This window comes from Ictalurus punctatus, chromosome 22, assembly GCF_001660625.3.
Source record: "Ictalurus punctatus breed USDA103 chromosome 22, Coco_2.0, whole genome shotgun sequence".
Lineage (NCBI taxonomy): Eukaryota > Metazoa > Chordata > Actinopteri > Siluriformes > Ictaluridae > Ictalurus > Ictalurus punctatus.
The window spans coordinates 16,583,797-16,598,642 of NC_030437.2; the positions used below are offsets into that span (position 1 = coordinate 16,583,797).

The window sequence follows — 14,846 nt, forward strand, 5'->3', positions numbered from 1 at the left end:
CATTTAATGAGCTTTTTTATCCCAGAAACCTTGAGAAATGAAATAAGGCAGGCGTTTTGAACAGGCACAACTTTAACCTTCGAGTACTTCTGTATGGAGCAGGCAAAGGTGCACGTGACAGCAGCGTCGAACGAAAATACGTCCAGATGTATCTTTCGTTTAACACAAAAGGTTAATTAATAATTAGTGATTATAATTTGCTTTCAAGACGAAAAAAAAAAAAAAAGCGAGTGACTTCTTTTTCTGCTCGGATGAGAAAGTCCAACTGCGCTAGAGCTGATGCAGGGGATAGACACGTGACCTCTTAAAACCCAAGATGTTTTGACGAGACCAGATTTTCTCAGTCTACAACCCTGTACGGTTCGTGATAACGAGTCTTTATTGGTCATATATACATTACAGCACAGTGAAAGTATTTTTTTTCGTATATCCCAGCATGTCAGGAAGTTGGGGTCGGAGCGCAGGGTCAGCCATGATACAGCGCCCCCTGGAGCAGAGAGGGTTAAGGGACGTTCTCAAGGGCCCAACGGTGGCAGCTTGGCGCTTGAACCCCGAATCTTCCGATCAGTAACCCAGAGCCTTAACCGTCAAGCCACCACTCCCCCAGTTCATGTTAGTTTTGCTGTAGTTACAGATCTGTAGTAGTTACACATGCTTTAAGGGAGCTTTGAACCAAACCCTAGTGCATTTTGCTCTTTGGTGCAGTTTGTTTGAGCAAGCGATTAGATTTTCAACCTATTTGATTTGCATCCATTGAGTCCACCATGTTTTCTTACTGGCACCCCCCCCCCAGCTCCCATATCCCCTCCCCCAAACTCTGAGCTTAAAGAAAACCCTGAATTTCCCACTCGTAATTACGAATTTGTGGCGGCGCTCAACTGGTAAACACGGTCTTTCCCACATGACCTGAACGCGCCGTTTGTCTAGTCGTGCCTCTGTGTGTTACTAAGTTCTGAGCGGTCGTTCCCCTGCTTTTTCCTAGTTCTGTGTTTTCGGTTTTCGCTGCCTGCTTGCGTCCTGCCACTTCACCTCCCCACGTTTTACAGTACCTGGTCAGTGCTCTAAACATCCATCCGATGTATCTGGAGTTAAACCTGAAACGGGCATGGCCTAAACCGGAAAGTGTTTTCTTTTTCTTTTTCCCATTATACAACAACAAATGAATTATAGCGCTTGTATGATTTTCCAGTAAGGTTTTCATTTAGTAATTAGGAAGAATGATGAAAACATGCACAGCGAGCGTACCAGATACTGTACCATTTTTTAAAAAAAAACAAAAAAACGAAACGTTGGAGACCCAAACAGAGATGTAGAGCCCTGTGCACAGTGCCTACTCTGTGTGGGCTGTATGGAGTGGCTGCTCTGTGGGAAAGTGACAGCTTTAAAAAGGAAATGTTAAGCTGAAATCTTATTTGCACAAACAGAGCACACTGTGGCACAGAGGCTCGAGCAGCCCTGAGACCGCTCATACAAATGATACCAAACAGCACAGAACTCATTCACGGCCAGCGGACATGCATCACGCGTGGACGATGAAGGCCAGGAATATACCTCTCATCCACTGGGCTTCCTATTCACATCTGGATTTGTATTCATTGAGAATATATTAACATGTAAATGTACTCATGTATCTGGTTGCACCCGTAGCGTAAAAGTAGCCATTTTTTTCCGAACCACATGCCAGTTAACGCACGGTATTGGACAAAACCTTGAGAAACGAAACGACGCGCCCGTCCATGCTCGATCGCCCGCGTCCGCGTTCAGAAAAAAACCACAATACGATATGAGATATAAGAGAACGTAAATGCGAACTTACGTTCGGATTTTTCTACAATTCTTTGTTTTGATTATCTCGCCGTGTAAAAGTCAAGTTTAACGAAATTCCAGTTAGTAATCCTGGAAGTTATCGCTCTCCTTGGTTCCGCGTGAAATTTTCACGATAAACCTTCCATCGATTTCCAGTCACGAGACGTGCAGGAACTGCGTGATTTGAGTTCATCAGCCAAACCCCCCCCCCCACCCCACCCCCGCTTTCGCGTCTCAGGAGTGCGATCAGTCCCCCTGAGTCTGGGTTCGGATCTGCGTCGCCTCGCAGGAAATGAGGAGATAATTGGTGCCTGTGTTGTGACTGAGTGCCAGATTACTTTTGAGGAGGTGTTCGATCATGGCCCTCGGTTTCGAGTCGACTTTTAATGAGTTTGTGCTGGAAGTTAGCGCGGCAATAAGAGCGAACGCAGAGTTGTGTGAACCAACAGATATGAGAACGCCGCGGTATGAGATTACCGCTCGTGTGCTTTTATTACTCGGAAGAATAATAGTGGGAAGAACGTTTGAATATTATTTCAGTGGAAGTGCAGTCGTTTAAAAGGTGTTTTGAATTTCCGGTTATTCGGGCTTTTAAAAGATTGAGATGGAGATGATGCGTTCCGATAGGACTGGACGTTTGATTTGTATTTCAATCTAGCGAGGCCGCTACAAAACACTTCATAAACTTCCACATCGTGAAATCTTTTACAATCTGATTTTTTATTTATTTATTTATTTTTACAGAGGTGGGTAGCAACGTGCTGTGTTTACGTCGTTACGTTTACTTGACATAAATGGACATTATTGGACATACTTATACTCTTCCTCGAGTTCTTAATAGCATTAAAAACATTATCAGTGTTACTATGTATATATATATATATATATATATATATAAAACAGCTTTCATTCTGCCCATGTTTTACATTTTTCCCCACATTCTTTTGAATGTCCATGGAATAAAATAAAATATCAGATGCCACGAGTGAACCTACCTGCCATCATTTATACATTAGAATGGGCGTGTAATACGAAGCAGTGCGATAGCATAGAATTTAAAAATGACCTTATATGGACGTGGGCGTTGTTTCGGCTCAGGACAGCTGTCATTTTCTGCGATTGTCAAGCAACTGTTACAATAACAATAGTTACAATAAAAATGGTTGCTGCAAGCCTTTTATAATCGACCAGTTGGTGTGCGAGAAGGCGGGAATTACAGAGACAGGCTAAAGCAACGTAGACATGCGCGCACATGATGCAGTATTAGACCATAAGCACATCATAATGAAACTAAAGCCGAAACTTGGACATTTTCAAATGTAGAAATCCCGACGGGGATTTGAAAAAGAGCACACGTCCGGGAAAAAGAGGACGTACGGTCAACCTAAAGCACTTGTATATACTGTACAGCATAACTCATTGTAAAGGTAAGACGTGCTACTTTATTTACCGTCGATGCAGCGAGCCGCCATGATGGTTGGACGTCACTTGCTGAACTCTGGGTTGTTTTTCCAAGTTGAAGGTTGGAAAGTTTTGACCTTGACTCGAATGCACCATTCCCTGGATAAAATAGAGACACGTTTAGTTGGACTTGAAGTTAAACTCCATCCTGAAATGCACTAAATATTCCTATTAAAATATTTGCGACGTCGAGGTGTGAAATTTGAACGTCATATTAATGTTGGAGAAATCCAACACAGAAGTAGCGATACGACACATTCGGGCTGAGTCTTGGCTCGGCTAGTTAGCAGTCTACAGTATGAGGGGACGTGTGATGACGACGGAAGCTTTGGAAGCTTATCTGTTTGCGCAGAGCGTGCAGGTGAGATCAGGATGCGAAAGATCTGGACGAAATGAAAGGGCTAAAGTGCCATTGCTTCGGTCTCTGTAGGTAGAGATGACGCAAGAGGTAAATCGCACTGCAGCACTAGCATCAGGAGCGAGTCGAACGGCATTATGGGTAATGCAGGAACTTGTTTTGACGTATAAATCTTAGACACCATTTGAAGATGATGTGTTAGATGTCTTTGTAATGATTGATTTTGATATTTTCTTTTGTAAAACATTCCTTTCATTTGCGTCATAGATCTGAAAGAATGGAGAAATGTGCTTTGCTTGTCAATACTGTAGTAGTAGTACTAAGAGTTTGTTGGGGTTGCGGTTGGGTTTAGGGTTACTGTTGGGGTTAGGGATGAGGTTAGGGATGGGGTTAGGGTTAGGGTTGGGGTTAGGGATGGGGTTGGAGTTAGGGTTAGGGATGGGGTTAGGGATGGGGTTAGGGTTAGGGTTGGGGTTAGGGTTAGGGATGGGGTTAGGGATGGGGTTAGGGTTAGGGTTGGGGTTAGGGATGGGGTTAGGGTTGGAGTTAGGGTTAGGGTTGGGGTTAGGGATGGGGTTAGGGTTGGAGTTAGGGTTAGGGTTGAGGTTAGGGATGGGGTTAGGGTTGGGGTTGGGTTTAGGGATGGGGTTAGGGTTGGAGTTAGGGTTAGGGTTGGGGTTAGGGATGGGTTTAGGGTTAGGGTTGGGTTTAGGGATGGGGTTACGGTTGGAGTTAGGGTTAGGTTTGGGGTTAGGGATGGGGTTAGGGTTGGGGTTGGGTTTAGGGATGGAGTTAGGGTTGGGGTTATTGTTAGGGTTAGGGTTGGAGTTAGGGGTAGTGTTGGGGTTAGGTTTGGGGTTAGGGTTGGAGTTAGGGTTGGGGTTAGGTTTGGGGTTAGGGTTGGAGTTAGGGTTAGGGTTGGGGTTAGGGATGGGGTTAGGGTTGGGGTTAGGGATGGGGTTAGGGTTGGAGTTGGGGTTAGGGTTGGGGTTAGGGATGGGGTTAGGGTTGGAGTTAGGGTTGGGGTTAGGGTTGGGGTTGGGTTCAGGGATGGGGTTAGGGTTGGGGTTGGGTTTAGGGTTGGGGTTAGGGTTGGGATTACTGTTAGGGTTGGGTTTAGGGTTGGGGTTAGGGTTGGGGTTAGGGGTAGTGTTGGGGTTGAGGGTTCGTATCCCACTTTCACTCTGTGTGCGTGTGCATTTCCTCCGGGTTTCCTCTCACAGTCTAAAGACATGCGTTGTAGGCAGATTGGCGTTTCCAAATTGTCCGTTTGCAGATTTGTAGAGAAATGAAACTTGGATGCCAGTAAGAGTTCCACCAATTCCCAACACTCTGGTTGGTTTATGCGTCCTTTCTACAGGTTGAGGAAATAAAATGGCACAAAAGCGATGAATAAAATTTCATTTTCACCCAAACTAGTGATTTTTACCGAACAAATGCGTGAAAAAAACGTTAAAAACACTGACTACAAAGTGTCAGTTTCATGCAGGCTGTGTGTGTGTGTGTGTGTGTGTGTGTGTGTGTGTGTGTGTTTATAGTTTGAGCCCTCTCAGTTTGATAAATGTAACAGTTTCCTGGGATGCTGTTGGTTTTCTGTTGGTTTTCACATCAGGGTTTTTCCTCGTATTCTGAACAGGTTCGACTTTGAAAAAAGAAAGAAAGAAAGAAAGACTTACAGGTTAATAGCATTTTATAAATAATTCCATGAGATAATAATTTCTCATAAATGAAAGTTGTTGTTTTTTTTTTTTTATGTGAAAATCTGAACATCCAATCCAAACAAAAATAAAGATTTTTTTTTTTTTTTTTTTTGAATCATAGAGATGGTGAAGTTAAATGTAACTGTAAATGGATAAGAAGTAAAAAGTATGACGTGTTGCTCTTTAATTCCTAAAAACGAATCCACTTTGGGGTTGTATCAGGAAGTCCAATTCACGTCGGGCGTTGATTATTTTCCTGTAAATGCACACCACAGACATTGGTATAATAGTGTGTGGTGTGTGTGAATGCTGATATTTCTCTGGGAGTCTACGTTTAGGGACATTTAGTGTTTGTGTGTGTGTGTGTGTGTGTGTGTGTGTGTGTGTGTGTGTGTGTTAATCAGACCTTCTTCTCCCTCCATTAATGACTGGCGGGATGAAAGGAATGTCAGTGCACACACACACATACACATACACTCTCTCTCTATGTCCCTCTTTCTCTCTCTCTAGCCCAGTGCAAGTCCCTTCTCCCGTCTCTGTCCACTATGATGAGTGGTCCTCGGCCCCCGGCTCTCCTCTCAGTAAGCCGCGCCTCTCAGATTGGCAGCGTGATGATGAATTTATATGAGTGTTTAAAAGTGACAGGGCCGGCTGTGTGTAACTGATTTATTACGGCTGAGGCTGACAGAAGCCGCGAGGAGAGACCGGACACAATCGCCCGTGCAAGCACAACGAGTATCTGGAGAGCTTTTACCTCGTGTGTGTGTGTGTGTGCCTGCGATCTGTTTGTGACTTAATGGGATGTTTGGCGTGAAAGCTCACTGTGACATCTGAGCTGTTAGCCTCAGTACTGTCGGTGCTGTTTTTTAAGACCACACCAAATGCTAATCCAGTGATCTAGAGTTCTGAGCGGAGACAAAAATGACCTACTTACTTACTGTACATAATATTCACAACATCCATACTGTAACGTTTGTTGACAGGGATGGCGCAATGTACTATATTCTTAAATCGAGTGAAATGTCTGTAAGAAAAATACCCCAAATGGTAAAAAGTAGAGGCGGGGGCTGATTTGCTTTTAGCCCCGACTGTAGATTTACGCACTTTATTGCTGACAGTCGTGTCAGGTGATGACTCAGAGTGACACGTCCCCTAAGATTTTGTGATTTTTTTTCAGCCCCGTGTCGCTGGGACATCCGTAACAGGTCGTCTTAACCTAAAACCAAACCCGGCATGGAAAATGATTGAAAAAAATGAATAAAAAATAGATAAAAAAGATCCAGGCGAGCTAGGGAAGATTTTTTGCTGCTTCAGGTGAACTTCTTTTAGCGGCTAGTTTTACAGTAACGTTAATAATTCTGTAACGCAAACAGTAATACATTACACGAGCAGTGTAACTCTTTCTTTTGTTTGAGTCTTTTGATAAAAAGGAAATCAAATTATATAATAATAATAATAATAATAATAAAAAGAGTAAAACACACAACAGAAATAAAACTATAAGAATAGAAAGACTTTTTAAAAATTTGCTTTAATTATATAATAATTAGTTTGGGTAAATGATATACTACTACCACTACAACTAATAATGATTACAGTAATAATAATAGTACTCGTATCAATAATATAAGTTTATTAGTATTAATATTTAGTACTTATTAATATATTTTTAAAAGTAATATTAGAATAAAAATAATTTTATTAATATATTATTAAAAATTCATATGAATTTGAGTAGATTATATAACAGTAATTATAAGAAGAAGATGATGAAAACAATATAAATAAAAATAATAATAATAATAAAGTTGTTTGGTTAAATTATATACTACCACTACTACTACTACTACTACTACTACTACTAATAATAATAATAATAATAATATTAATAGTAAAACTAAATAAATAAAAATTTGAGTAAATTATATAATAATAATTATAAGAAGAAGAAGAGGATGAAAACAATATAAATAAAAATAATAATAATAAAGTTGTTTAGTTAAATTATATACTACCACTACTACTACTACTACTACTACTACTACTAATAATAGTATTAATAGTAAAACTAAATAAATAAAAATTTGAGTACATTATATAATAATAATTATAAGAAGAAGAAGAGGATGAAAACAATATAAAAACGATATAAATTAAAATATTACACATAATAATAAAGTTGTTTTGGGTAAATTATATACTGCTACTACTACTAATAATAGCTTTAACCAATCAAACAAAATGAAAAGGTCAATAAAGTTCAAAAATGAACTCACCCACAGAGTAAACCTGCTTTCTGGTACACTCAGGTTTGCTTTCCAACTCAAACAAACAAACAAACAAACAAACAAACAAACTCGAAAAAGCATGAAGAAGAAAGTTATTCAGGGAGAAGCGGGAGCTGTTGAGAAGCCGAGTCTGTTGGTTGTAAAATGTAAAACATGTCAAATGAAAATAAAATGGTCAAATTTGTCTGTATTGATTGAATTCTTAAAACTTGTTTCTTGTGAAGGAAAAGCAAAGATTTTCCCCCAAATTCCTTTCGGCAGAAAAGGAAAGCTCATTTTCTCCTGACAGAAACCTGATGCGTGATGTCATCCCCGCTTGTTTCGACACGATTTCATGTAGTCATGAGCAGAGACACGTCTTTATTATTTCGCCGTAAAAATCTCAGGCTTGTGTATTTTTGGCGGCTCTGTCGTCGCCGCTGTTATGTTTGACAGCGTTCCTAACGCAGTTCTCGGGGGATGATTTATGGACAAATAGGTCCATTCTGAGCATCGGGAAAAATAAACACAGAGACAGAAATAATTCAGTCTAATTAAATCGTTAAATAATTACTTCGATTACGATTAAACGACCGAGGTTCAGTCACGAGAAACCTCTTCTCCAACACTCTTTAACACTCGAGGCGTCTTCTAAAGGCTCACCGGAACACATGAACTCTTTGACCCGGTTTTATGTGTGTGTGTGTGTGTGTGTGTGTGTGTGTGTGCGCTCTGCTGTAGCCTTTCGAGATTGGCAAAACACATTCAATTCAATAAATAAAACAATAATAAATAAACATTTAAAGACGAAAGAAAATAAAGATTTGAACGTCTAAGATTCCCATTTTCATCACTTAACATGGGTCTTTAATATCTTTTCATACAGACCTTTCTTATGTTTAAAAAAAATAAATAATTATTTTTAAATGCTGGAGAGAAGAAGATTTTAATCCGCAAAAGCCTTTCAAACATTTCCAGCATGGACGCTTTAGAAATCTTTACAAATCACCGACGTTTTATTTTATCGTCGCTCGAAAGCTGTTTAAAGGAAAAAGGAAGCAAAAGCAAAGAGCGCTTTTAAAGTAAGCCTTACGTGCACCACAGTAATATGGGTATATATATATTTTTTTCTTTTTATTTATTTAATTCTTTTTTTTTTTAAACATAAAAACGTTTTTACTTGCTGACGTAATATTTGAAGGAAATGTTTCATTTGATGAATATTTGAATAAAATATTTCCTTGAATAAAGAAGTGGGTATTTATGGTCATTTTAAGGATTATATAACATTTTGAATGGAGTACAATTTCTTTCTTACAATTCAAGGAATTAAAGTAGCGGAGGACAAAACGACGCATCTAAAAAAAAAAAAAAAAAAAAAAAAAAAAAAAAAAAAAAAAAAAAAAACAAGGCTCCGGATAAAAGCGTGTCATGTAATCGAATACTTAGATGATTTTTCTTTCACATTAAAAAAAAAAAAAAAGATGTGTTATTTATTCACTCGGTCTAAAATAAAAATAAATGCTAAAAAACGGCTCTCGATGAAGCCTCGGCGTTGGGATCGTTGATCTCTCCGCTCTCCATCATAGCAGAGTGATTAATTCATGCCGTTTATTGTTATTGCTATCTTCCAACATTTCTGACATGGACAGTGAGGATGATTTATGGACACTTTGGCTCGAAACGCACACACACACACACACACACACACACACACACGGGCAGGAAGTAAGAGAAAGAAAAAGAGAAGGAAAGAATGAGAAATAAACAAGTTTTACATTGACAGCATGTCTTTCAAGGCACAATGTGTTTTCTAAAAGCTTCAGTACCGCACACACACACACACACACACACACGCCACTTTACCCTCTGCTTTATCTGCTGTCAGTATGCGCCGTGTTACGCTCTAATGTATTCTGCGCACCAAGAGAAGTGTTTATCATCCTCCCCAGTGACAGAAGCCTCTCTCTCTCCGTCACGTACGCGCTATCGCAAAAAGAAAAAAAAAAAGGAACAAAACATCCGAGACGTAAACAACATGTACCTTCGGCGAGAACAGAAGGTGTTTGATAGGTTGCTGGGGTACCACCGACGTTCCTGTTTAAAACTGAACGGAGTATTCACTTAAACCTGTGCATTACTCACACTTAAGAGGTGTTTGTGCAGCTTTATAGATCCAGCTGTGGTTCCAGCTGTGGTTCACGGGAGGACCCGGAACACCCGAGGTTCATGATCAATCCAGCTTTTTATCCAACGTTCACGTTTTGTTTTTTTTGTTTTTTTAAACAATTAGTAAAATGCACGGAAACAGTTTATTTACAAGTACGTCTTTAAACCTACTTATTTATTTATTTATTTATTAATTAGACGGAGAAGAATCTTGGCTCAGCCCCGGATGATTAGCAGTCCAGCCGACACCCCCGGCCGTGTCTAAACCTTATTTTCCGAGTCCTGTTTTGTTCGGTCTACTTCCTGGTTCTCGTAAACGTGCACGTAAAGAGCACCGCCGAGTGCCGAGTCTCAGTGCTGACGATATTCAAATAAAACGAGAACCTATAATCGAATACGACAACGTTATAACACCACGTCGCCAAACGGAACGCTCGTCCGTTCTTCCTCGGAACGCGTTCCTCTCGTCGAGGACCGTTTCAGAAAGCACGTGCGCTCTGTGTGCGTATTCGTGCGTACCGGTGCGAGTGTGTGTACGAGCGAGAGCGTGTGGGTGAGCGTTTGACGGAGACCGAGTGAAAGAAAAGAAAAGAAAGGAAAGGAAAGCGCATGAGTAGGAGATCAGCAGGGGTGTGCCTTGAGTCCTCGCGGTCTGTTTATTCTCAGGAAGATGAATGGATCTAATTGGATTTGAATTGCAGAATGTGGCTTAGCTTTATCGAAATCGCCGATAAAGACATTGCGGGGAAATGCGGAGAACCTGTAGCTCGTTTCTCTTTCCCCTATACGTTCGGGACGCTTAAAATGGCTGATCGTGGGACTCGCTTGGCTGAATAGGATCCCTGAGGCATCAACACACAATCGCATCTAAATGAGCTTCTTGCTGAGAGGCTGTGAGCTACACAGCTTATTAACAGGGTGATGCGTGTGTTTGTGTGTGCGTGCGTGCGTGTGTGTGTGTGTGTGTGTGCGCCAGGCTACATCTGCCCTAGTGTACGAATGGCTCTTGACCCACACTTCAGAACGGCTGGTTAGAGTGTCACATGAGGTGTGAAAAGTCCGAGACCCCATTATAAATTTGTCTATATGGTGCACTTGTGCTCAGGCCATGTGATACTTTGGCGCAGAATGACCTTGTCTAGTCACCAGGTGTGTTATTTAAGCAGACTTTCTAAAGAGGAAGCTGTCGAGGTTGAAGATGTGCGAGGACATGCTGAAGGTAGGGCAAGTGCGACGTTCAGGCGCTCGAGTCTGATTCAAATACGCGTATTTCTACGGTATTTATGTTTAATGTCGTGGAACGTCCAGGTCACGTCTCTCTTTATTACTCTCTCTCGACGTTAGTAAGACAAACGTGCCGTCTGTCGAAGAAACCGGATAACTCGTCCGTCCTAAAAAAATGTTACAGCTTTACCGTGGACTCTTACAAAGCACCGATACTGGAGACTCCTTCCACAGACCTTGCGTACGAGCCTCCTTACAGAAAATGTCAAAATATCACCAATACTTTTTGAACCGTTAGTGAACTTTTGTGCTGACCACGCCGGTAAACTTCTCACGAATGGAAAGTAGGAGAAGCGACGCTGTTCGGTGTCCACAAAAGTCTCCAAATGAACAAAAATACGTGTGTTAAATAACACCAGATACGATCGTGTCACTAGTACGGTTCTCGTCAAGCTTTAAAATCTCACAACCAGTCCAGTCATGTGTTCGCCAGCTAAAAGTTAAGAGTTGATATCTTCTCGACACAACGGTCCATCCGTTATTGATTTATCCTTCTTACTCGTTCTTCTGTTTCTCTTTCAACACAGAGCCAAGAAGAAGGCCAAGCCTCTGAACCTGAAGATCCACAGCAGCGTAGCAGGGAGTTGTGAGAACCTGCCGACTCAGCGATCTCCTCTCCACTCGGACCACTCGCTCCGCTCGTTTTTCTTCCCAAGCCTTGTGCCCTCTACGCCACCCGTGCATGCAGAGACGCCCTCCGCCAGTATGTACCGGCAACTCGGCCATTACACACCACCCACATCTGTGTAGCATGCTGAATCTCAGAACACAAGGGCTTAGCAAGAAAACGTGTTTGGTTAGAAGAAGGAACCTGCTGAGGTAAAAGAAATGGTGAAAGTCAGTAGATATGATGAAGAATATACCATGTTATCCTTCATGTTCTAGTCAGTGCTTACATTTTTGGCCCGTTAACAATACATTTATAACCGCGTATTGTATCGGTCATACCTTCTAGTACGCCATATAAGCCTGTAAGTGTTTTTAAATAGTTATGGTTACATGCCAACTTGAATAGATAGTACAGAATGACTTCATAAGGTCGATATGTACATGTCATACATGTCATGAGAACATTTAAGGTATAATATATGCTAAATAGCATGTTATAAATAGATTTTGGACAGGAAGTCTTACCATTTGCTTCTTATTTGACAGGAAGTCCTACCAATACTTCTTATTTAGCCATGGCACAAGGTTCTCATGTAGGATTCCAAATGACAAGTCACGTCCTGTGACCCATAACGCCTAGCTTCAGCGTGTAAGCGCATATCGTCCGAGCCGATGCCGCGGCGCGAACGGCCCCCTCGGGACGAGCTGTTGGAGTAATAACGAGGCGGTGGCGGGTGGGGGGCGGGGGGGTTTCAGCAGGAAGGGGGCGGGGGAGGGGGTGTGAGTGGACTGCTGGACTCATGCTGTCCTGCAGATGGATTCCCGCTCGCAGAGATTTGACTGATTGCGTCTCGGTGTATCTTTGGCCCTTGAGTAGATCATCTGAATCCAAATAGCTGAAGTTTCGGTGCGTGTGGCCAGATGTGTTTGATCAGCGTCATTGCAAGTCTGTGAGGCACAAACACACACACACACACACACACACAAATTATATCTGATGCCCATTGATTTTCAACAAATATGGTGACGCAAAAAACACTGCTATATGACTTTAATATGACTTTTTTTGTTGTTGTTAAATTCATCAAGTTATCAGAAATTTCGCTGCCACAGCTAGTACCATTTCCAGACGTATTTCAGCACTTTAACTCAAGGACTTCTCTTACTCGGTGGTATTTCAGTTCAGATGATAGAACAGAGGCCGTGTGGTCTGGTGTCTTGTTGGAGCTAGTGTCTAGGAGATGTAAAAAGTGCGGCAGGACACAAGTGGGTAAACTCGGTAGTGCTTTTATTGTGGCAGATCAAAGAAACATAATCCGTAGCAAAGGTCAGAAAGCAGGCATGCGTGCCTAACATAGAGCAATCCGTAAAACAGAACCGGTGGAATTGAGAGTCAATAACAGGAAGTACTACAAACATAGAACTCTGGAACGAGGCCCGGACTAAAAGTAATTCATTGCTTGGTAAGACTTCGCAAGGAGATATCGACCCGACAGGATGTAAACAGACATGAGTGACAGGAAAGGGGTGGAGAGACAAGCACAGGGTGTTTGTTGTCATGGGAACTGCGACACAACAGAGGAAAGAGTGACACGCTACTTTGTGATGTGGTCGTGACGTGTCCATAACGGTTGAAGATCGAGATTTCAAGACTGACCAGCTGTTTTTACTCGCACGGCTGTCAACTAATTCACATCACTGTTATTCACATCGCCATAGCAACCATTAGCGAAAAAGCGAAACCTGAGACTCTGGAGCAAATATCCTCCTGACAAAAATTTTGAACAATGCTCTTTCCAAATATTTTGTCAGATCTTTTTCCATGGACATTCCTTTCTAATTTCCACAATCTGGTTTAAAGTTTAAAGTCCTGGTTTGGTTGTTAGAACGTTTGCCTCGCACCTCCGCTGTTAGGGCTTCGAATCCCGCCTCCGCCCCGTGTGCGTAGAGTTTGTATGCAAGTTCCCCAGTGCTTCGAGGGTTTCCTTCGGGCGCTCCGGTTTCCTCCCCCAGTCCAAAAGACACGCGTTGTAGTCTGATTGGCGTTTCCGAAATTGTCCGTAGTGTGTGAACGTGTGTGAACCATCCGGGGTGATCCATCGCCTCCTGCTCCGAGTTCCCTGAGATAGACTCCTGCCTCTCCGTGACCTTGTGTAGGATAAGTGGTACAGAAAACGGATGGATGAACAGACGGGTGGGTTTGAATGTCCGATTCTCCTCGACCCAGAAGACAGGAATAATTGCAGCATGGGATTAATTCGATTCCCGGCCCACGTGACTCCACGTGCCGAAGTCTCCTTGGGCAAGACACTGAACTCCCGATGGCACGTTAGCTCCTTGAATGGCAGCTCCTCTACCATTGGTATGTGAGTGTGTGTGTGAATGGGTGAATGAAACACAGTGTAAAGCGCTTTGGATAAAAGCGCTATATAAGTGCGCCATTTACCATTTACCATTTGTTAAATCTGGTAATTAAATGGTGATTTGACTCATGTGTCTGTGATCAGGAAAATCACTAAACTGGGCTGCCGCCAGTTCTGGCACCGGTACAATAATATTAAGCCAATGCAAAAATGATGGCGTACACTGCATCACTGTACCTGCCAGAGGAGCAGAAATACGGTACTTCAAAACACTAAATCTGTCTGGATTGAGAGTTTCTTAAACTTTTGTAGCCAGAAGTGTTTCCAGTTCTGTAGACGTCTTTTTTCAGCCTAATCAGACTTAACCAAGCGTATAATGAGTTATAGGCGTGTCTGATGAGGTTGCTTTGTGCTTTCCTGAACTTCTCTCTGCACCAATTATGCATCGTTCCTTTGGGGTGTTAGGGGGTAGTACACGTGTTCTGACGTTAGTCTATTATCCATCAAGTCTGGTAATGACATTAATGACTTCCGGAAACGAGACGAATTCCACCAGAGCGTTTTCCCGAGCTCTTTTACCAAAAGGCAGTGATTGAGATGAATTTCTGATAAGCGAGTGGCTCCGAGGCGGATGAGTAATTTCATTGGGATGGAGCAGCATCCGTAATGGCATTAGGCGAGCTCAGAGTCTCTCCCTGGAGCTTTGGGTTGGGATGCTGTGGTATTAAACAGGCCTTTGGAGTGTCATTAGGCCTCGCGTCAACTCTCAGACGATATCAGATTAGTCAGTCAACGCCGTACTGATGCTCACAGCAAGCCGTCTGAAGGC

At 42.1% G+C, this 14,846-nt stretch overlaps 1 protein-coding gene and 1 long non-coding RNA gene across 2 annotated transcripts in view; one reads left to right on the forward strand and one right to left on the reverse strand.

Annotated features, from left to right (window-relative positions):
• LOC124626167 (uncharacterized) overlaps nucleotides 1-7,900 on the reverse strand; it is a 16,359-nt gene extending 8,459 nt beyond the window's left edge. Inside the window, exons 1-2 of the long non-coding RNA XR_006980838.2 lie at nucleotides 7,602-7,900; nucleotides 3,257-3,366 (exon numbers count right to left, since the gene is read on the reverse strand). This is a non-coding gene — a long non-coding RNA (uncharacterized LOC124626167). The remainder of the gene's footprint in view (nucleotides 1-3,256; nucleotides 3,367-7,601) is intronic.
• ksr2 (kinase suppressor of ras 2) overlaps nucleotides 1-14,846 on the forward strand; it is a 91,422-nt gene that overhangs the window by 34,729 nt on the left and 41,847 nt on the right. Inside the window, exon 6 of the mRNA XM_047149732.2 lies at nucleotides 11,573-11,748. Coding sequence (XP_047005688.1) covers nucleotides 11,573-11,748 — 176 coding nt within the window. The remainder of the gene's footprint in view (nucleotides 1-11,572; nucleotides 11,749-14,846) is intronic.